The sequence below is a fragment of the Haliaeetus albicilla genome, chromosome 11 (assembly GCF_947461875.1).
Source record: "Haliaeetus albicilla chromosome 11, bHalAlb1.1, whole genome shotgun sequence".
In the NCBI taxonomy this organism is placed as follows: Eukaryota; Metazoa; Chordata; class Aves; order Accipitriformes; family Accipitridae; genus Haliaeetus; species Haliaeetus albicilla.
The window spans coordinates 35,827,229-35,851,136 of NC_091493.1; the positions used below are offsets into that span (position 1 = coordinate 35,827,229).

The window sequence follows — 23,908 nt, forward strand, 5'->3', positions numbered from 1 at the left end:
GCAGGTGGCTGGAATACAGTGGTATAAATAATATTTTTATATACAAAGCCTTTAGAGTTTCAGAATTTGAGCAGTCTCTAAAAATACTTTATGAAGTGGTATAGTTCTTTGAACATTCAATGTATTAAGGTCATGCTGCTGCAATAAACCTTTGAAAGTACTATTGAAAAAATAAATAACTTAGTGCCGTAAAAAAAAAATATATAGAATTCTTAGTACACTTTTAAATGTCAGTAGTACCAGATTTTCAACATAGATCCTTTTGTTGCTCATCAGTGATTTAATGTTTTTATTCCTGGTATTCTCAAAAATACTGTTAGATGGATTCTTTGTGATGCGTATCCAAGAGAGCTGTTTAGGATCCATATGTTGCTGGGTTTTACTTCTTGTATTCTTAGACTCATTTCCAAAACATTCATCTTTGTCATGGTTATATAACGAGGAAAAATGTAATAAAAAAGAGCCACTGAGCCTAGAGGATTCTGGATATGGTTGGATTGTACTGAAAAATAAAGCATATTTCTAGCTGGCACAGAGTCTTTAATGGATTTTGAAAGAGTCTTCCTCCATTAGCTCTTGATCCTGCTGGATTTGATGGTCTTTAATGAAAATTTGAAGACGAAAGTCCGTTAAAGTGAGATTTTAAAGAAAAAGGCTTTGTACGTACCTTAAACTGCATTTTTGTGTCCAGCTAGGTGCAGTCAGTAGTCTTTGGTCTTTGCTCATGACATAGACCTGTCCTTAGACCAGCAAGATATGATTGCCAAGGCTGCAAGGGCTGTTTGAGTCCCTTTTAGACGGAGATTGTGCTGGAACCCAGTCACAGTCATTGGGGAAAACATAACGCAAAAAACTGATGCATAGATATCTCACAAGACTCTAAACATGGGTAATACTGTAAATTTCTGCTGTAGCTGTATATGCAGAGGCAATCGTGATTGATATGTTTAGGTTCAGTTATGGGTTTCGCCATCTGGAACCTGTATAAGAAGTTTGTATAGGTTAACAAGAACTGTTCTCAAAATTTGGGACTCCGTTCTTAAGTGTCGAAATATTTATGATTGTTCTGTATTCATTAACATAGCTCTACATATTAATACACAATATATTTAAAAGCCTCCATTCAGTGCTTACTTCAGAACAAGGGATACATCTGTCTCTTTCTGTTACTTACAAATAGGTCTGTAAGGAAGATGGAAGTTATTTTGAATTTTGTACATTTTTGTGTGCATTATCTCCTGGTAGAGTTGATCATCGAAGTTGATGGTGGGAATAATGTCAAAATATGCTGCAAGTAGTAAGTGGTAGGAATACTGAAAGAACAACCTGGGGAAAAAAATAAAATCAAGGACCTAAGTCAGCAGGCAATCCAGTTTGTATTAGGAACTTGTTTTCATTTCTTTTACAGCAGTTCAAGTGCATCACCTTTGTATTCCCCAGTCTCATTCTGTGGAATTCCTGTAGGAGCATTCCAAAATAAACTTCCAGACCTCTCATTAGACAACATGATTGGTAAGTATTTTTTTCACTAATATTACTGCTACTCATTTCTAGGATTTTTGAATCATTGTACATCTTGGCTTACTTAAGAACTACATACGTTAGAATTATTTTCAGTACAATTTCAATAGTAAGAATTCCTGTTTGCTAAATAAATCATCACATTAATCTTTTTGAGGATTTTATGTTGAGGACCAATGTTCAAAGCTCATTTCCTCCAAGTTAAAAGTAATTTAAAATGGAATTTGGCCAAAACTCCTTCATTTTTTGAAAATAATCTTAAACGGATGAAGGCAATTTATCTGATGAATCCCATCTTTGCGAAATCTAGATAGCTACCAACACTTAAATATTGAGAAATGTTCCATAAAGATGGTTACCTTTACATTTTAAAACTAATTTTTATTGGAAAAGCAACTAGTGCTGCTCAGAGATACAAAGGTGCAGATTTGGAATTGCTTTTGGTAAAAGTTGTCTGTATTAGCTGGTGCAGGCAGATTACCACTGTGGGAGGTTCTTTTGCACTTCATCTCATATGTTTAAAGATGGCATTTAGGGCATGATTTTTCTCTTGTCAATGTCTACAGGAAATGCAGATATCATAGCTGTTTTTATTTTGTGCCTTACATCACTCAGACTGGTACAGCTGACTGCAGAAGGTATACAGCAGTGGAATTACATCTCTTTTGTGCCCATCTTTATTGTTGTATCTGAGCAAATTCACTGTATTTCTACCAGTAGATTGCACTCAGTTTTTACTGTTTGGAGTTAAACTTCCATAAGTCTTTGAATTGATCTAATAATTTTAAAATATTTGTAACTAACTTTAAAAAAAAAAAAAGGAGAAAAAAAAAAAAGCTACGCTTGAATTCTGGAAGAAGACTGAAATCTTTTTTCCTTTTTTACTTTTTTCCCCTTACTTTTTGGCTTTTTTTTTTTCCCCCTTACTTTTTGGCTTTTTTTTTTTCCCCCCTTACTTTTTGGCTTTTTTTTTTTCCCCCCCTTACTTTTTGGCTTTTTTTTTTTTTCCCCTTACTTTTTGGCTTTTTTTTTTCCTTCTTAGTGTTAGGAAAGAAGATTAGTATTGGAGAAATTAGTAGAAGTGTAATCTTTCAAAAAGTTTCATCATACAGAGTTCAACAGGAAGGAATGCATCTTAAAATAAACATTGCTGGTTTATACGTTAGGTTATTTGTAATTTTTATTTTATAAACTCCTGTGTCTGATAATTTTCCATAACATCTCTGATTAAAATTTACTAACAAGAGCTTTAATTTTTAAGCAGGGCAAGGCACAAATGCTGGAGAAGAACAGTTAAAGAGTTCTTTTCTGCAAGAAGTGCACCTCAAATTTCTGCTGACTGGACTTCTTTCAGGACTTCCTTTGCCTCCGTTTGCTATCCGCATGTGCCCACCTCTTACAACAAAAAACATTAAACAGTATGAGCCAATCCTTGCTGTTGGTAAGTGCCTTGAATAGGTTATTAGTTGCTATGAAAATAATGTATTATATTAAATACAAATATAGTTACTTATACAGGAAAAAAAAAATCTGTCTTTTGATCCTGTGTATCTAATCACAGATAGTGACCCTTGTATTAGTTTGCATCTATGATAGTGTTCACGTTCTTTTTTTTGTGCCTTGGGTTTAAGTAATGCTACCTGAAAAATTGCAATATATTAGCAAGTTTGTATTTATCTTTTCATTTACTGTGATATTGGTCTGTTGATACACACAGCATTTTACATGCTGCTCTCACTTCATTCTCAACATCTATAAATACAGACTTCTGCATCACTGCATTCCTAGAATAAGTAAATGAACTTAACAGAGATGGTATTTTTGTTCTGATGTAAGTACCTAAAATACACTTAAAGCACATTATTCTTCCTGAATGAATCTATTCTGTCTTACTACAACTGTAAACTCATCTAGATATTAGAATAGTTGCCAGTGAGCACCTGATTTATTAACTCTGAATTCTCCCTATTTAAATCTGATTTATCTGGCATGCCCTTTCAGACTACATCAGGGATTTCACAGTGTATCCATACAGGCTACTGTCTTTCTCTGCAGTCAGTGGACTGGAACAGTAGCCACAGAGATGCTGTAATTTAAAGATTGTAGTAGGTTGTAAAATTAGACCTCCGGATTTGGGTTGTTCAAACGTGCTCTTGATATATGTAAGATATCGCTTGATTCTGGGCTGCCCAGTCAAGACTGTGCGTGTTGCAAGTCAGACTTGGGAGATTCTTGTTATTCTTAAGGTTGCCTGTGCTATAGTTTTGCCTTCTTAAGTTTTTAGGTGGGGCAGGGAGGTATTGTGAAGTGAATGTTATGCAGGAGCTTACAAAGACGATCTCACTCCAGTAATGAAAACGCCATATTAACGCGTGTATATATGTGTGCAGTTGTAATGCTTCTGTTATTACTGAGCTGAAAGTACCATTAATAGTTGCACTCTCAAATGTAGGCAAGCTGTCATTACACGATGTGATGCTGCTAAAATGTAACCTTTGATTTTATATAAGCTGTAGCTGTTAAAACAGGTGAAATATAAAGATTAGGAAACTAATAGGTAGGTATAAAGTGCATTTACAGCAAGGTCTGCAGCATTCTACATTTAAGGTACCTGAATGGCTTTTTAGGTATCCATAGTTGTATTTAATAAAGTTGATAGGAGTATAAAGAAAAAAAGACAAGAACAAGTAAGTCTTCCCAGTGTCTAATAGAAAATTGTAACTTTCAGTGTTTCAGAAGGTATTTGATCTAATTGAAGCTAATACCTACTAAGGTACTGATTTGTAATTTGAAAGAGGTCATTATTTCAGGGATGAGAAAGCAAATTACTTTAATGATTTGGTAAAATCTACCCATGATTCTCCCCTGGGATTATTGGTGCATAACAGTTAATAAATACTGTTCCTTGAGGCATTTACTCATCCTGAGTAACCAAAACAAAAAGAAACATTCCTTTCTTCTGCAACTGGGTATGTTGTGAAAATGCAAGAATGAACAGATTTTCTACAGGCTCTAGAAGTAGGTTCAGGAAAATGTCTTGATCCAATGGATTTTACTGGCTGCAGAGAAACTTGGAGGTTTTAATGTTTGGGGTTTAAGCACTAGAAGTCAAAACACCTTTTCTAAAATTGTAAAATATAAGTTACAGGTGTTAAAAAAAGAAAAAAAGAGAAGACAAAAGAGAGAAATAGCTGTAAATCCTGCATTTTCACTAAAGTATGGAAGAGAAGAATGAAATGAGTCTGCCTATATATTTTTATTTTATTTTATTAAATCCCTCTTTATAGGTACAAGTAATGGCTCTGTCCTGGTGTTTCATCTTACAAGTGGACTCTTACACAAGGAGTTAAGCATCCATTCCTGTGAAGTCAAGTAAGATTTTAATTTTAATTCCTACTATAATCCTTCTGGGAGACAAATACTAGAACATCTAACTAACGTTGTACTAGCAGTGTGGGTGTCTTGTTTAATTGTTAATGATGTTCAGGAAAATTGCCTGTTGAGTGGTCTCCCCTAACAGTATCTTTGCTGTGTATAAGCAGTAACACACTGACAAAATTAGAGTGAAAATTACATTGAACAAAATATTTGAATTGTATCTGCACATGCTGATCTAGGATGCATGTCTACTACTTCAGTTTCTTTAGTGCATTGTAGTACAAAGAAGTCTTTCTAGGACAAGAAACTTTATTACAGGGTCTTGTTTATATAACTGTTGTGACTCACAGATTGTGTCCTTGAAATAATTCTGTTTTGTATGCAAAGGTTTATTTACTTTTCCCCTTTGGGGCTGAAGTTGCTATTGAAACAGTTCTAATCTTAACCGAAGTAAAAATAATTTTATTGTTAAAAGATTTTAAAGACTGAATACAGGACTCAGTATTTATCCATCCTAAGTAAGGAACAGGGTAAGTTTTAAGGCTATTGTACTGTGTGTTTGTGTGTACACAATGGCATAACTTTTTGGGTAACTAATGCCAAAGATATTCAAGATGGTGCTTGCTGGATACATACTTCTAGACAGATTTAAGCATGGAAAATAAAATATTTATTTTTAGTAGTAATATTAGTAAAAATTTGTACTAGAGTTGTGGCATGAAGCATTCATCAGGGTAGGGTCTTCATTTTATTGTTCGTTCTACAAAAAGATAAGAAAAGTATAGGCCTCTGAGAATAGATAGCTCTAAGACTTCATTATGGAAACCTGCTTTGAATCTACCACCAAAATTACGTAAGTATGTTTACTTTTCTGGTGTGATTAGTAAGCGCTGTAAGAATAGAATTTCCCTTTCTGTTCTAAACCATTTGAGTATTTTTGTTTGTACCATTAACTACTTACAAAATTATTTTCATTTTATGTTCTGTTATGCAGCACAAGAGGATACTGCTTTTTTCTCATTAAGGTGATTATAGAATTCAAAATTAAAACCACTGCTAACGTTCACAGATTAAAAAAAATAATAAAAATTAAGATGGGGAGACAGGAGGAAATATGCTTTTGAAAAAATACTTCTTTATCTTTTGTTTAGACTTCATGTATCATTGGAAGTATGGTTAGTTTGGGCTTTTCACTTTGCAAAGGTTTTGCAACTTTAGAAAAACTTCACGAATACATTGTCTTTCTAGCAGCTGTTCTTGCACAAATGGTATTTTTAGAAAAAAATTCACGTGATTGTGAATTTTGTTTAGTCATAAGGTGTTATCTGGGTAACTCTTAAATATTTGTTTTAATTGCCTCAGTCCCGCTCTTAATGGTCTGAGTGACTTTCTACATAATCTTTACAAGTTCAAGGGAATGCTTTAAGCAGTGTAGAATAAGGCATAGGGATTTTTTTATTTTTTTTTATAATTAACATTCATGGACATTTTTTCTTTCAGTGGGAATTGAATTCTTACTTATACCTCTAAAATGGAGATAGATTGGATAATGCCTCTATTTCAATTTTAACTGAAAATACACCTTCAGGGAACACCATTACTTTAGTATTTAATTGAGAATACCCTGAAATTGTAACTCAAGGCCAGCATTTTTCAGTGCCCTGTAGTTTAAGAAAAGAATGTAATAACACTAAGGTCTTTGGAATGGCAACTGTGCTACAATAACAGCCACTGAGTTGTCTAGGTGCTAGCAATTGACTTTTTTTTGAGATTAAAGTGTTCTTTTTTAGAAGCTACCTATGTAGTCACATGCTGATTTATTTTTTTAGATTATTTTTAAACTTTGCAGTTCTGTATTGTGATTAGGAGTAGGGCGAATTGTTCTTCTGTCCTTCATTTAGGATAGTTCATACTCGTGAGTAGCCTTGAATATTCATTTTGTCAATGATTATTATTTAGCTATTTCACTACTTGTTTAGAATTATGTGAGTAAATACTTCACCTTTGAGTTTAATTTGTTTTTCACTAGGAGACTGAGGCAAGAAGCAGCAGAAATGCTTCAGAACACACAAAGAGGAAAAGTCAATCAGGCTACTGCTAGGAGCATAAGTGAGGGGAAAAAACAGATGGGGACTCTAGCATGTATGCTGGCTGAAAGAAGCTGAGAGCAAGTCAGTCTTTCTTCCTTCAGGATAGAGAGAAACGCAAATAATTGTTGTTACGAAGAGGAATTAGAAGAACCATGAAATAACTTAAGTCTGATAGCTGTTCTGTCTTCTAAGTGGAGCAATCTAAGCTATTGTGCTAAGATAGGAGATGATAATACATCTTCAATGCAGAGGAGAATATATTTGAGACACGTAAATAAAATGCCTGCGATGTATCTTCTAGTTCAGTGAAAGTGGTGCATTTGCAATGCTTCTCACTGCGACTTTTGCTTATTCTGATAGATAACTATGACTACAGCAGTGCTTCTCATTCTTTTTTGCTGAACCTCAGCAAGTTCAGGTTGCAACAGCTTCAATTTTTTAAATTAAAATCTCACTGACTGTAACAAGAATGTGTATGCATTACATCTGAGTTTTAGCAGTCGAAGTTAAGCAGACTCCCCTTTGGGAAACTGCTTTGCAAACGTTCATCACCTCGTTAAAAAAACTTTCCTCACGTAGAGAAAGATGAATGAAAAATACCTACCACTTCTGTCAACAGGTTGGTGTGCTAGATTTATTTCTGTGCATTAGTAAATATGCATTGCCTGACAAGTGTAAGCAGAGTTGCAATGAAATCCTGTGTATTCGGAATTGAATTCTGAAGTTGCTATTACAGGATGTACCGTTATCTCGGATGTACCATGTTCAGCACTTAATTGTAATTTCTTTTTCTTAACCTTCCTGTTCTTAAAAATGAAAAACTTGTTCCATTGGTGTTGTTCATTTTTGGACATGTAGGCCATACAAATAGTTTTGAATTACAAGGAAAGTTCTTTTTGAATAATAAAAATTGATGCCAAGAGTATTTTCTGATAATATGATTGAGATTTTAATACAGTATTCTTTAAGATATGGTTTGATTTCCAGTTTTACCTTTCTCCTTTTCTTATAATTCTTATAATTAATTTGAGTAGCAGCTGCCTTGTCATAAAGTCACAACAATCCATTCCTGACTAGAAGAGTATTTTGTGTTTTTATCCACTTCAGTACGCTGTGTAATTTGTTTGTATTGGAAACATTAATCAAAATGGCTGAATCTTACCCCTGAAGTAACTGAGACAAGTTGATTGTCTAGAATTACTGAATTTCATATTTTGAAAGAGTGCATCCAGTCTGAGAAATAGTTTACAGCTGAATGTAACCCTTAATTCTAGTAGACAAAGGTGTCTTTTATTAGGAAATTTTGCAAATGGAGATATTTCAGTAGGGAAGGCATTACTTGTTTCCTTCACTAAAATTTGAACCACTGTCTTCAGATTCGCAATTTACATGTGTGACTATTGTTTCAGGTGCAAGTAGTTAGCTAAGTTAAGGTTTCCTTTTGATTATAAGTGTCTCGGGTTTCTGTAGATTTTTATTGGTATTGACAGATGGCCAGGCAGCAGCAAAGAAAAAGGACTTGTCATGTTAAATCTGAGCTGCTGAAAGAGGTATAGAAGGTGCCTCAGGTCTTTGAACAAGAATGTTGAATAACTACTGGCAATAACAATGCACTATGAGTATTCTGTGCTTTTTCCAAAAAAACATAGTAGAATAATAGATAAAAATTAGAAAGGTGTCAGAATTCATATTTCTTCCATTTCTGAAAGCTCCCTGTGTTTATGACCCTTTGGAGACTTGCAATGTCACACATTATTGCAATTGTAGATTTCTAGTCAATCATTCCTGTAATGTTTCAATTAATAATTGAATACTTCTCATTTTGATCAAAATTATTGGTTGAACTTTCATAGGTCCTGGTGGGAAAAGAACTGGGTCCTAAATTTTTAAATTTACTTGAGGACTTAGGAATAAAGCTTCCCATTTTTTTAAACCTTGAACTAAAAAAATAAAGAGAAATATGGCTGTAACTTACATGTGGAAAATGTTATGGGAGTGCTTTTTGCTTTTACTCATCTACATTGCATTTAGGAAACTTCTACTTAATACAATGTGAGTTAGATTTACTGACAGTAAAACATAAATACTCTTATTTATTTTCCTCATATTTCACACACATTCTTGCAAAACAGACCATGATTTTACAATTGATGTTAACGGAAGACTTAGTTATCCTGGAAATAGTTCGTAAGTAATCTGTGTTTGAAGGATTTGAGGAAAACCTAAATCCTTTTATCCATGTTAAAATGAACTTGGGCATATGTATGTATTAGAACAGTCTCAATTTTCTTTTAGATTAGTTCCTTGATCTGTTTCACAGGTAGAGTACTCGGCAATTTATGCTGGCACAAAATGTGTGTGAGAAATGGAGACAGAAGACTATCTTGTTTTGGAACAGTACCACCTAGTGCCACTTTCTATCCTTTTGTGGCCTGTGGTATATTTCAAGAATTTGCTTAGAAAATCCATATGTGCTGACAATATGTTGTATACAGTGTAACTTTACACCCTTGCAACACTTCAAGGAAATATGGTTTGTGGCTGCCTTGGCATGACCTAAAAGAACAAAAAAAATTACCAGGTTTTCGGTTCTTTTGTGATAGCCTTTGAAATCTGTTCAGGGCCTCTCTTTTTTTATCATCTTTGTTTCTCTTCTCTCTGGACTGAAAGAATCAAGTCTCCCCACCCTGCTATCCATATGAATATTTTTCTCTTTCTGTATGCTGGCAAATTTGAGTTACTTGGTAGTTCTTCCCATCTGGTAAACCACTGATTTAGTGAGAGCAGTGCTTTTAGTCCACTCTAGTGCTGAGTATCTGTGAGGGATTTTTGCAAAAGTTACCAGTGTTTCTAACTGAAATTTTAGTTTCAACCAAGCAAGAACTAGTGTAGTCTGAAAAGAAAGAAAACTCTGTAATTTAATTTGGTAACTTTATATTTACATCATAGTTGTAAATGTGTAGCTTCTTTTTATGCTTAAATAAAGTGTTTCCATAAAGTGTAGAAAATTACTTCTGTGCTGTTTTCAAATTGAAGAATATGCATAAAAAGAAATCATTGAGCTTTAGTCCAGGCTGTTTTCTAGCCATTCAAATATTTTGGCTAATATACTCCGTGTACTCTCTTCTGATGACAGGGGAATTGAGTGGATAAGCTTGACTGGGTTTATTTCCTTTGCCACATCAACACCTAACAATCTGGGACTAGTAAGGAATGAGTTGCAGCTGGTGGACCTACCAACAGGTTAGTATTTCCTGAGAAATCTGTACGAGAGGCTGACAGATTTGCTGGGGAATGACAAACGTAAGTTCTTCCTACTTTTTTTTCTTTTTTTTTTTTTGTCCCTTCTGTTGTCATGACAAAATAAAATAATAAAGAGGAATTTTAACTGGTTCTGCTCTTCTGTCCTTGTGAATCCACGTAATGTGTTCCATCTGGTGTTCTACAGACAGACTTGAAACAACACCTTTGCAAAGATGTCTGTGGCTTGGACTTGTTATTAAAAGAATTGAATATGAGTCAGCAGGAGGTTTAGAAGCATTCACACATCTTGGGTATTAGTGGTGTATTTTGTTCCCAAAATGCATATTTTCCAAATGGGTTTTGTCACAGTCTACACCCATTGTTTCATGTGCACCTGAAATAGTGTTGAACCATTTATTGTGGTTTGTATCAGCAACAGATAATTTTTCAAGGTAGGCCAGGCATGTGGCCAGAATTTGAGTGTGTGTATGAATGTAAAATGGGTATTTTAGTAATAAAATCTGATACTTCTATAAAGAATTGGAAGGGTTAAAAAATAAATGACTTTAAAGTATATTGTTGATAGCAAAATTAACAGGTTATGTGTGGTTTTCAACTATTCTGGCCTTGTAGTGGATGACAAATATATTTGTGATTGAAGTCAATATTTGCACAATACTAGGAGGTATAATTTGGGAGATTAGACAGCCCAAAATAGGAAGCACTTCAATAATTTTAAATTATTTTTGAATGGGAAAACCTGGAACCATTTAATTTCTAATTGAAGAGCCTGAATCTTGTAACACATGGCTAATTCTGAATTACTTTATATAGCATAAAGTGATTTTTTTTTTTTTAAGCTTATGGAAAAGACTCAATTTTTATATTTCTAGGGTGCTGCACAAAGAGACTATTCTTTTAACATGTCAGTATTGTAATTTTTTCCGTATAATGTCTTTTGTTCATATGTTTAAAATCAAAACAAAAAAGATACATACTGTGTAAAATTAATCTCATGTAAAATGTGATTTTTGATTTTTCACTCAGCTTGTAAATCATCAGTGTTGAAACATTTATAAATATAAGTGATAAAAGGTTTGGTATTTCCGCAGGCAACCAAGTTTCAAGTAAACGTGAATACCTGAGACCTTAGCATATAGTTTGCTTAAAAAATGTTACATTTCCTCTTTTAAAGCTTACAAGGCGTAACTACTTAACTGTTTGATTGTTAGTTCTTCCATCACTAATTAGCCCAACTTTCTATTTTAGGCCTAGGAGAACTGCGCTGATTTGTATTTACTTCATGAACACTTTGACAAAATTCTCATTTACATTTCTGAACAAAAATAAGGAAGAAGATTCCTAAGGTGGTTCATCACTAATGAAGAAAATAGAGCTGGAAGGTTTCCTGTAGCCTGGCCTCTGACATGAGAGCTCTAACTAGCATTGTTGATAACTAGATTTATTCACATAATTGGCATAAGATAAGTAATTTAGCTATGAGCAGCCATAAAAGTAGCTAAAGTTTGGAAACTTGAATTTTCCTTGAAAGCAAAGGAGAATGAAACTTGCATAGGAGATGCTGTGATACCCTGCTGTTTGTAGATCACTATTTTAGTGATAGGTATAACGCCTTTAATTCTGCAACACTTTGTACAGGTGAAAGTTTTATTGGGGATAAGATTTTAAGTTCTTAGGGTTTATTCTTTTAGCTGGAAAGAAAGAGAGAATGGTTCTGCTAAATGTAGAATGAGTTAGTACTTCACTGTGGAAATACTTTCAGACTTAGTTTATGGCAGAGATAATTTCTCTTACAAAACTTGAAATGTACTCATGAATTTTCTCCTTGGGGAATTGAGAGTATATCTCACTGGCTTTGAGTGGAAAATAATAACTCTTTGAGCTCTCTCTTTATTTATGTCATGTTGATGATGCATCGATTTCAGTAGTTGTGCTCTGGAAGCGGGTCAAATATTGTGTTAGGCAGTAGGTTTTACGTTATATTTAGTCCTCTGAAACGCAATAAAACTTCAGCAATGACAAGAGTAATGTAAGATACAGCAGGTTACTTGGAGATGTTCAAGTTTAGTTTGTAAACTATTTCTGTTCACAAACAGAATAGTTTATAAACTGTTTCTATATTTATATTTAGTTTATAAACTATTTCTGTTTTCCCCCATGTCATTACTGTGTTCCAGGCAGGAGCATTGCATTTCGTGGGGAGCGAGGCAATGACGAGCCAGCTATTGAAATGATAAAGGTGTCTCATTTGAAGTAAGTAGATTAGCCTTGTGAAGTTTATAAATCTTGCTGTACTGCATGAAGATCCTCATGGCTTAATAGAAATTCCAGGAAAAAACACTCCAGAGAGTATAGGAAGATGTGCAACAGCATCAAGAGAAAAATACTTTACAATATTAGTTCAAAGTGCAAAAGCTGTGAATGTTTCTGTGGTTGACTTTGTCACTTCAGGATCCAATCATGTTGGAAGATCATTTGTTAATATTTTAGTTATTTTAAGAATTGTGTGCACTGAATGGACATTTTGATAATATTAGGGAGAATAAAAGTGCTGAACAATTTTTGTGAACTTTGATTATGTTATGAGTTAGTTCCCTTTTCTATAAGATAAGCCTTTCTTAAAACTAGAATGGCATGAGAGGTGGGATGATTTTTCATGTATTTATTAATTTTTCTAAGTATGTATTTCACACCTTTATAATAATTGTCTGCTGGAGAACCAGATGTGAGGTATAGTTGTTTGAGAGTCAGCTGATAAATGACTAAATTGTTTACCATCAAATCCTGCTTATTTTGAGATCAGGCATGGACAGGAGGCCCTGGTCTTTATAGTATCAAAATAATAACAGTAGTACTCTGTGAGATTACTTTACTTTCCTGTGTAAATGAAATTAGTGTTGAATTTAATAAGGCATTGTCTCTAAATTTTAAAAGTTTTTTTTCTTTACAGTGGATGAAAAAAATTAATGTTCTCTAGCTTGCATATGAATATTTTCGGAAGTATGTATGTGTTCCAGAGAATTTGGAAGAGTTCAACCATATAATGGTCTTATTAATTCATTAAAAATTAAGAACAGCTGTGGCTGAGATGAAGAGACTAGAAAGTTAAGTGAAAACAAGAAAGGATAGTTCATTTGAGTAGAGACTAATGCAGTTGCAAAGAGTACATATAGCTGTATTTTCAAGTTAAATGTGGAAAGTGGTGGATTGAAGGTGTTTTACTCATCTAGCTCCACAGATGAAAGGTCTGAAGACATGACTGACAAGTGGTTTAGTGTAAGAGGATTTTATGTTCATTTATCACTGGATTAGGGAAGTGGCATGCGTCTGGAGTAGAGAAAAAAAATCTGTCCAACCTACAGTCTTGGTATGTCTTTCTGATATCTTGTGCAGTCATTGACTCAGGCTGAATATGGCTAAATTAGAGGTGCTGCTGCTTTCTCTGAATTACTTTGCTTGTCTTCTTTACTACTTGAGCACTACCACCTGACAGAAATTTCTAATTCTTTTAGCCTTGAAGGAAGATTGTTTTTCAGACACTCTTTTGCACCTCAGTAACTCAAGGAAATCACAAGCTTCAGAGTGGGATTTGAGTCAGATTAATTTACTCTGCTTCCTTTTAGTTTTTGAGGGTTTCCAGAGTGCTGATATGAACAACAAGTGTGAAGTAAAATGCTCAAATTAAAATGGAGTGATTACTTTTGCTGTAGTAAATTCTTATTTGTTTTAGGCAGTATCTAGCTGTAGTATTTAAAGACAAACCACTGGAGATCTGGGATGTCAGAACATGCACTCTGCTCAGAGAAATGTCTAAAAACTTCCCTACAGCAACTGCTTTGGTAAGGAGTAAAATCTGTTACTTGCTGTTTATTAAATGTAGTATGTTGAGATAGAGTAACATTTTACTGCATAATTATTCATCGATTTTTATACTATCTGTAGCATACAGGTAAGTGCTTTCACCCTTCCGTTTTCATTTGTCATCAAATAGAGGCAAGAAGAAAGGAGGTACTGGTGGAAGAATCTGGTCTGCTCCTTGGGTGATGGAGGGAGGTGTCATAGAAAGCAATCTTCATTGAAATAGTTCTAATTAACAGAAGAATCCCCAGTAAATTCAGGGAGTAAACATTTGTCTTTTCGATTTTTTCCTGGACAATTTTTCACAGGAGTGGTCACCTTCTCACAACTTAAAAAGCTTGAGGAAGAAGCAGTTAGCAGCCCGAGAGGCCATGGCACGGCAGACGGTTGCATCAGATACTGAAGTTAGCAGCGTAGAATCTTCTGTGATCAGGTATTTCTCATTCTAATACAATGCTGTTCTGCATCAGTTGTTTTTCCACCATGTGCTGTTGTTCTATAGAACAGAATATTTTGGAACTGATTCTCGAGTACATACCGGGCAAAGCAAAGTTATCGGCCTCCCTTTAGCTTTTAGACATGGAACTTTGGTTTACTGCTGAATGAAAGTGTACCTGTTTCGCTCAGGTGTGTCTGTAGCAGTCCATTAGTTACCTGGTTCCTGAAGTAAAACTTATTTGCCCCTGATATATGCATTTTTGAGCTGCCTCTGTGAATTAGTTAGGGAGAATTTGCCTTGCAATTATAATTTCAAGAAAGAAATACTTGTGTCTCATTGTGTTCTCTTTAAAGCTTGTTACAGGAAGCTGAAAGTAAATCAGAGCTGAGCCAGAACATTTCTGCCAGAGAGCACTTTGTGTTTACAGGTGCTGATGGGCAGGTTTATCATCTCACAGTAGAAGGAAACTCAGTAAAGGACAGTGCAAGAATTCCTCCTGATGTGAGTTCCAATTTTCTATATCATTGATGCTTTAATTTTTCTCTTAGCTATGATTGCCAGAAAAAATATCAGGGATATGCATTGTAGTGGCAAGTAGTCATTAATGTGGTAGTTTGAAATATGAAATAAAAATTCCAATTTCAAAAACTACAGCAATTCTGTTTTCACAATCATAACAGTTTTTCTATTGAAAACACTGTTGAAATAAATGATTTTTTTTTTACAAGTTAGAAATCTTCATAGACCCTGACTTGCTTTCTGAATAAATTACATGACATATTTTCAAGAATTTTCGTAAAGCATATACAAAAATCTTGAATAACAAAGAGGATGTTATTGAAACATGACTGTTCTGTTAATGGATTTTTTCTTGCGTCATAAGGAGCGCTTGAGTGGGCCAGAGCACTGTGAGTTTTAAGTATGGGTTTTTTCCCAGTTACTCTGAAGAACAGTCTTTCTTTTTTTGTTGTTCTTGAAGGCTTTGATAAATTGAACTTATAATTAGGAATTCTTTTATTTTTGTTTCCTGCTTTAGTATATGCTAGTATTGTGATTAATGAGGTCTGTCATGTTGGTGCTTCCTTGCAACAAGAGACAGAGAAGTGATTTCCATTGCTTTAAACCCAAAATTTCTTACAAGGAAACGTCTTTTTGAAGCATATAGAAGCAAATATGACTGACTTGATAAATGCTTGTATTCGATAGAATTGTGTCTGTTTTAACTGAGCAGAATTTGGTCTATCATGTCATATGCTATTTTAAAAAAATGAAATATTAATGTTGAAATGTTTGTTCCTATGTTCAGCTCTATCAATCACAAGATATTGTTCTTCTGCTTAAATATTTCCAGGGAAGTATGGGTAGCATTACATGTATTGCCTGGAAAGGGGATATCCTGGTTCTTGGGGATGTTGATGGAAACTTAAACTTCTGGGATTTGAAAGCTAGAGTATCCAGGTATGAATGCAAATTAAGTTTGACAAACATGAGATAATGAGTGTTAGAATGTGGGGGTTTCCCCCCCCCCCCCCATTTTTGTTCTTCACTGTAGGAGGTCATCTGTGGTGTTTGAGGGGAAAAATGCCTACTGTGTTAAAATTCTCTACATTCATCTTTTGTGTTTTCAGATGGAGTAACGTTTTATCAAAGTTTTTAAACTTGTTTCTTACGTTAAATCTGCAGTGGCTTCTGATAATGTGTTAAGTATTGTAGTATTCATTTCAATCATTTAATCTTTTTAGTTTTCATAATTTGGGTAGCCATTTGTGTGTGTATATATACATAGATAGATTGTTCTTCTCAATCTGTACAATATCAGGTTCTGCAACATTCATGGAAAGGATTTAACTACCCACGATATTAGGTATAGGATGATTGATACTAATCTTGTGCTTTTCTTTTCTTAGGGGGATTCCTACACACCGAAGCTGGGTGAAAAAGATACGTTTTGCCCCAGGGAAAGGAAATCAAAAACTTCTTGCAATGTACAACGATGGAGCAGAAATTTGGGATTCAAAAGAGGTAAGTGTCCGTTTTTTGTTACGCACTTCTTTGCAAAATATACATGTTACTTCTGAAAATCAGAACGAATCAGGGATTAAGTTTTACTTAGTCATGATTTCTTGCTGACAGTTGTATGATAAGGTTGTATGGCTTTTCTCAGAAGATGTTTAGTTCCTATAAAGCATTTTTAAGCTGTTGTCAGTGAAAAGTACCTTTCAGTCATAGAGCTGACAATGTCTCTGAGATACTCTGTCATTCTCTTGTAATGTTTTTGAAGCAGACATTGAAAATTTAAGGGGGAGTTGTCAATCTTAGAATTTAATCTGTGGACAAGAGAATATTTTTACTACAGGTTTCTTAACTTCTGTGCGTAGTCAAGAGTATGTATTCTTCAGTGCATGGATTTAATTTGTTAGGAAATACCAGAAAGCTAGACACTTGTTAATTAACATTGTATAGCTTCTCATCTTACTCAGAAAGTCTGTAGTAATGTTCACAAATCTTCTGGGGTTTGCTTCATAGGTCTTTCAGGGGATTATAGTACCAGGGGGAAGGAAAGATAATTGTACTGTTTTAACTTAGCCCCCTGGAGTAAGTTCAGGGTATGAGGGTATGAAACAGGAATTTTAATTTTTTTCTCTTCACTTTGTAAAGAGCACCAACTCCGAACTCAGACACTTACTTTGAGCAATGTGAAACTCTCTGTTGATGATAAGAGTTGAACAGCAGATATAACTAACAACTGTGAATTATGTTGGCAGAGCAGAATATTATCCCATGAGTCTCTCCTTGAAGTACGTTTGAATAGTTTTGATGCCATAGGGTATTCCTCCTGTAGCTGTTCCCACTCTTTTTCTGGGACAAGGGAGTTTCCTACAGGAAAGCATTTAAAATTAATTCACATTTTCAGCTGAAAATCTCCCAGAATATCTGTAGAAATGTTTTATAGTCTCAGTCTTATTATCTGTCCATATAATCCTCTCTTTAGAATTTCAGCTCTGCTTACAACCAGTTATCTGATATTTTCACATTTTTCTCTAATTCCCTCGCTGCTAAGAGTAATCATGCTCTAGAGCTGTTGTCCCCTACATCTCTCTAACTCCATGCTTTGCTCTAGAACAAGTGAAAGGAATGTTGATTGCAGTGGAGCCTTTGTTAATATTTCCTTATATTAACAATTGTAATGTTCTATGGTGCTACAGAAGGGTTACAAAATGTCTAACTACTGACCTGTGGTTAGAAGTGCAGTTTAGAACATTTTGTTTATTTCTGTTTTGTTTGTGGACAATAAATCATCCTAGTCCCGTAATGTTATGTTAATAGTATGTCTAAATGTATTTCTAGACATGGTCAGTATTTATCAAGAAGGTATATTAAGGTTTATGAAGAGCATGAGTTAATTAATGAGAACCTCACTTCTGCCTTGATGTATATGCTAGAAGAGGGACTGGAATTAAAGAGGGAGTGCAAATTTCCACCAGTTTACCATGGAAATTTTATATCAGAAAAAATAACAAAAAAGGCAGCTGTACAGCTGTGCTCAAAAGGATCTTTTCTCAGCTCTCAATTGGGAAAAAGCATTGTTTCAGGGCAACCATGTGCCCTACTCCAAGGTTTCTAAATTCCCTACTCTCCAGAAGAGACCATTGTTAAAATGATTTATGACTAACTACACCTTTTATTGCAAATTTTGTGGTGTACCTTGTGGGCATGTGACAGAGTCTTACACTGTGTGATGGAGAGCCTACTAAAAATGAAAAATAACTCAACTTTTCAAGGTACAAATGGTGAGCAGTTTAAGAAGTGGAAGAAACGTCAATTTCCGAATCCTGGATGTGGACTGGTGCACTTCAGACAAAGTGGTCTTGGCATCAGATGATGGGTGCATTAGAGTTTTAGACTTGTCCATGAAACCATCATGTTTTAGAATGGATGAACAGGACTTAATAGGTATGTTGATTTCTTTTTTGCTATTGACTGCTAGATACTTCATTTTGAAAGCGGACCATAAAAATGTTCAGCATTTCTGTTAGAAGAGAGAATTGTCACATGCAGAGGGTTAGGTGTCCCTATAGTGGTTTTCATAGATGCAGATAAAATTTTTAGGCTTAGGTCATAAGCATGGGGGTTTTGTACAAGTTTAATCTCCTAAATAAACTATACTTTTTAATATCTTAATTGGAATATAAATTAACAACATAAGAGCTTTTTGTACAGATGTCTAGCAAGTTGACCTAAAAAGCATCTGTACATCAATTAGGTATCAGTACCTACATCACTGATATTCATTACATGATTTTGAAACATTTGTTAATGTGTGAAAATGACTTTTCTAATATTTCCAGATATCGAAGACAGTTTATAGACTGATTCATTGCTTTTCAAAGTAGATTTTCCCACTGAACTCTAAAATAGCAATATCAGTGCTGTTTGACTTTTTTTGCCATAAGTTTAAGAAGGGAATTTAAATATTTAACTATTTAAATAGTTAACTAAGCTATATTTTTCTAATTTTTTTTATTACTGGTGTTCCAAATGACTCCTCTTGTTTTGGTCTTTTTGGTCAATCCTGCCTTTACTCATACAATTTCTTTAAAACATGTGGATTCTAAGATGTGTAATAAACAAAATTGTGATGTGGGGAGCTGTGGTGTGGGAGTTGAGGAAACACATACTTTGTCACTATCAGCTATTTTTACTATCAAATGAATGTTGTGTAATATTAAGGTATAAAAATTAATGTTCTAAAAACAAGCACACTGAAATTAGGATATGCCAGGGTTCAGGTTGTCTGTGATTTAGCTGTCCTTCTGCCTCTACACTGTGATAATCTTTTAATTACAAAATCACATTTACAAGATTCCTACATCATTCAATGCATATGAAGTACAGGGAATTGCTGAATATTTAATAATGTAGCTGGCTGGTACTTGCTTTACTTCTAAGTCACTGGGTAGCTTTTACTGCATATCATCCAAACCTTGTACTGAATACAGAATTACTGACTTCTAAATTTGAATGACAGCGGTTAGTACTATAATTTCCATCTAATTTCTTTGCTAATATAGACATGTATTAAACTGCACAGCATCCTTTTTGGATGATGGGTATTAATCCCAGTATTACACTGTAGAAACTACGATTGCAAAGTAAAACTAAAACATGCATTATGGTACATTTTGGTATAGCTGTACTTATTTTCCAGCGTGTCCTTGTAGTAGCAATAATCATCATATACAGCTCTACTTAATGCCAGTATAATGTATTCCAGAAGTCTGTGGCTAAATTCAATATGGAGTGTCCTGAAATTCCCCCTTGAGCATGGTTGACAACCTTGTACCTTCTATGAAATGTTTTTGCTTGAGTGTAAAGATAAGCTTTTGCGTCTAGTAAAATGCTGTGTATATGAAAAGACTGTGATTTATGATTTTCTTCTGGTGCTTGCAAACAAGGTGGTACATTTTATGGTTACTGAACACAGTGTTATTGCACATTAGCCACTCCACAATGCATGTTTTTCTTTTGTTTCAGAGCCTGCATGGTGTCCCTATCTGCTTGTTCCAAGGGCTTCGTTAGCTTTGAAAGCATTCTTGTTGCATCAGCCGTGGAATGAGAAATATTCTTTAGATATTATAAACATGTAAGAAGAAATACATATCTCTCTATAAAATATTACTCTTTTTTAAAATCCTACATCTTTTGTTAGTCTTTCTGTGCAAATAACTGTTAGACATATAAGTTTCCTTGCTCTTTGGGACAGTAAAAAAGATAATAGCTTCACTATTTATTACTAAAAGTAATAAATAGAAAAGTCTTTAAGGTCAAGTGTTTTATTTCTTTTGACTTTCAGTAGCACTTGGCTATTGAAAACTGCTGTCTTTAAGGTACTGGCAATATTTTAATGTCATTTACAGGTTATATTACTTCAGAGAACAACTGTGTGTTCTCTTTCTTCAAGAAGTTAATGTAATTATAGTCAGAGTTGGTTCCTGAAGTATAATTGAAAGTGATAGTCTAACTGATAGTCTAATAGGCCTGTCTTTACTTTTAGTGCACCATGCTTCACATCATAGTAGGAGCACCTTTTTCTGTCCTTTATTGTGTTCGTGTGCTGTTGGTGGTCACGTAATAATGGGCTAGGCATTGTCATTTTCATTAATTTCAAGGTTAATGAATAAAAGAAAAGTGGGAAAAGAAAGATTGGTGGCACCGACTCTGAGGTTGAGAGAAAACAAAAACAATCTTTCGTTACTATTTTGGAACTAGTAACTAGATGAAGAATCTTGCATGAATGGCTTGCCATAAGAATGTTAAAGATTGTTAGATAGTTTCCATATATGTTCTTGTGTTGGTAATACAGGAAACCTTTTTTTTTTTTTTTTTTTTTTTAATCCAGTGATTATCCGGAGAATGAAAATATTAAAAACCTTCTTCAAGAGCAGTTGAATTCATTGTCCAAGTAAGACTTTTCCTATTAATATTCGAGTAAGTTAGTGAATTCAGAGAAGGCAGTAAATCTGAAATTTGTGGCAATTCACAACTTAATGAAGAAAGAATGCTTTTTGCTTCTCTAAAGATAAGCTTGAGTAATGACAACTTTTATTTTAAACGCAGTTAACTTTTATTTTTATGTAATTACTGAGGGTGGTGCTTTATTCATTTTATTGAAGATTTTAAATTTTTATTTCAATTTTTTTCTAATTAAAAACCATAATACAATCTCAAAAATATTTTTTTTAAATAAGCAAATTATCTCGAAGTAGTTTGGTAAATATTGACTCAACAGTCAAAATGTACTGTTCTGAATATGTAAAGTGTGATCGGAGTCAGTATTGAATTTTTAACATGGACTTATCATAGTAGTGGCTGACAACTAGAGATTTAAAGATACCGATTAGGGTTAGTATATAATTTGTAATTGACCGGTGAGCATTCGTAATATTTTAGGCAACACTTCTCAGTGATGTGTGGTTCTTTGATGTTGGTCCAGACTGCATTGGACACTGCTACTTAAACGCTCCAAGGTTTGTTAAGATCTTTAAGCTTTGAGGAAGACAAGACGAACAATTCTAAAAACTTTTATTGAAGATATACTTCCAGTGTAATGTTCACGCACATTGCTCTGCTTACACAGAAAACAGATTTTGACATTCCATTTAATCTATGAAAATTATATTTGAAGCTAGTAAACAGAAGTTTTTCCATTTTCCTTTTGTCCTTTCATTTAGTAGGATGGAAAAGATAACTTAGCGTATTTTTATCCAGTTAAAACATCTGTAGAAAACCTAAATTCATGCATGTGGATCTCTTATGCTATGGCACTACATAGTTGCAAAATTATTTGTAATAAAATTAATCTTGTAATTTGTAGAATCACTGCAGACTAATTTATAGCTTTGTATACACCCTTGTGGTTGTTCCCTTTGTTACAAGAATAAGGTGTTCCTGATGGACTCACTGTTTGTATTTAAACTGGTAGGGTGACTTGCTTCTTGAGATCAATTAAGTTTCAAACTTATACTTCCTGTGGTAATTGTTTTGATAGAAGCATTTTTTCATTTCAGAAAAGAAATTGTGTATTTTGGGGTTTGATTTTTTCAATTTGTAGGTGAAATATCCTATTTGTGTTCAAAACCAACCAAACAAAAAAACTTGCACAGCATTTTACAGATTATTTATGGTCTTCTCTTTTTGCAGTGACATAAAGAAACTTTTTCTTGATCCGGATTTTACTTTCTTGCAAAGATGTCTCCTAGTTGCCAGGTAGTAGAGATTCAGATAACTATATCAAATATTTCCTAATAAAATCTTGATCCTATTAAGTATTCAACTAATTCTCCTTTAACTCAGTGCAATTCCTAAACTACTTTGTTACCCATGTATTAGTGTTTTCAGGACTGAGACTGGACATGTTACTTTACTGAAACAGTTTTATTTGCTTGGTGGATGCGGAGAACTTCCTTCAGTCTTGGTGGTATTTTCATAAACGCAGTTCTGCTAACTACATTACATTTAGTTGTACAATGTCCAAAAATGTAATTCAGAACTTCACAACACACAATAAATTATATGCAAACAGGGAAGGGCCTGTTTTTTATTTCAGATGAATTTGTTCTGTGTTGTTGTTCTGCCTAAACTGTAGCTAATTTTAGTCTGTCTATATTCAGAGGTGTTTTTCAAACTTAGTAACTTTCTTGTAGTTGAAAGAGGGTATTAGTGATTAAGTGTAAAGTAATAATAAAATATCAATTTCCACATATTTATATGCTGAACATTCACTGAATTTAATTACTATTATAACAGTCGTCTTATTTATCTAGCTTGCTGAATGTCATTCCTTAATCTTCTCTTGTAGTTTGTCCCATTGATAATGCAAAGTACTTGTGGTGCCAACAAGAATACATGGTCTTCGTAAAAAGAGATATTAAATGTATAATATTTCTATGTGGCATTTGAAAAAATACGAACATATTTCACATCCTGATTTGTATCTTCTCAGACTGTATGGGGATGAATCTGAGCTGCATTTCTGGACTGTTGCTGCCCACTATTTGCACAGCTTATCCCAGGAAAAGCCTGCAAAACCAGCAGACGCAGCTGTCCTTCAAGAACAGTTGGTTAATCCCTTGGATATATGCTATGACATACTGTGTGAAAATTACTACTTCCAGGTATTTCAAGGAGTTCAAAAATATATTTAATAAGAATGTCATCAGCACAATAAACACTCAGCATTGTAACCTTCGTATTATCTTACAGCTTTTCACTGTAGATATGACACTTTTATTAGTAACATACCACTCTGAATTAAATCACTCCCTATTATTTAAAAATAGGGGGTGTTCCAAAAACTCTCAAAATACTTCCATATCTTTTAAATGCTTATTTTTATTTCTTATGGTAGTCTTACATTTAAAATGTCTTTCCTTCTTTGTGCAGAAATTCCAACTTGAAAGGGTAAATCTCCAGGAAGTGAAGAGATCAACGTATGATCATACCAGGAAATGTGCTGATCAGCTTCTTCTTTTGGGCCAGGTTTGTGGGTAATATTTGAATTTTTTATTCTTCTTCACTGTCCATTTTATGTACTTATGCTGTTCAAGTAAAGTTTTGTCGTAACTCGTATGTGGTGTTTCATACTTCTATTCACCTTGTGCATAGACCTTGTGCTGTCTTAATACGTTATTACACTGCAGACTCTGTGTAATGAAATGGTATATGGTAATGTTTGGTGTTACCTGCGTAAGACTATTTCATTTTCATGGGAACCCTGTAAAAATCTTTCTTTCCATCTTGTGACTAAAAAAGCAAAAATTACATTTTGAGTTTCCCAGAAATAACTAAAATTTAACAT

At 34.1% G+C, this 23,908-nt stretch overlaps 1 protein-coding gene across 4 annotated transcripts in view; it reads left to right on the plus strand.

Annotated features, from left to right (window-relative positions):
- The window catches only part of WDR11 (WD repeat domain 11), a 50,097-nt gene that overhangs the window by 18,557 nt on the left and 7,632 nt on the right, over window positions 1-23,908 (plus strand). The window contains exons 9-24 of one of the 4 annotated variants that reach the window (XM_069797115.1): window positions 1,412-1,512; window positions 2,783-2,962; window positions 4,809-4,893; window positions 10,126-10,232; window positions 12,431-12,506; window positions 13,984-14,092; window positions 14,420-14,544; window positions 14,904-15,051; window positions 15,902-16,008; window positions 16,458-16,572; window positions 18,333-18,504; window positions 20,086-20,194; window positions 20,951-21,013; window positions 22,252-22,317; window positions 23,054-23,225; window positions 23,494-23,589. In XM_069797115.1, coding sequence (XP_069653216.1) covers window positions 1,412-1,512; window positions 2,783-2,962; window positions 4,809-4,893; window positions 10,126-10,232; window positions 12,431-12,506; window positions 13,984-14,092; window positions 14,420-14,544; window positions 14,904-15,051; window positions 15,902-16,008; window positions 16,458-16,572; window positions 18,333-18,504; window positions 20,086-20,194; window positions 20,951-21,013; window positions 22,252-22,317; window positions 23,054-23,225; window positions 23,494-23,589 — 1,831 coding nt within the window. Of the gene's footprint in view, window positions 1-1,408; window positions 1,513-2,782; window positions 2,963-4,808; window positions 4,894-10,125; window positions 10,233-12,430; window positions 12,507-13,983; window positions 14,093-14,419; window positions 14,545-14,903; window positions 15,052-15,901; window positions 16,009-16,457; window positions 16,573-18,332; window positions 18,505-20,085; window positions 20,195-20,950; window positions 21,014-22,251; window positions 22,318-23,053; window positions 23,226-23,493; window positions 23,590-23,908 lie in introns of all 4 variants that reach the window. The other 3 variants (XM_069797116.1, XM_069797113.1, XM_069797114.1) reach the window with 3 other exon arrangements.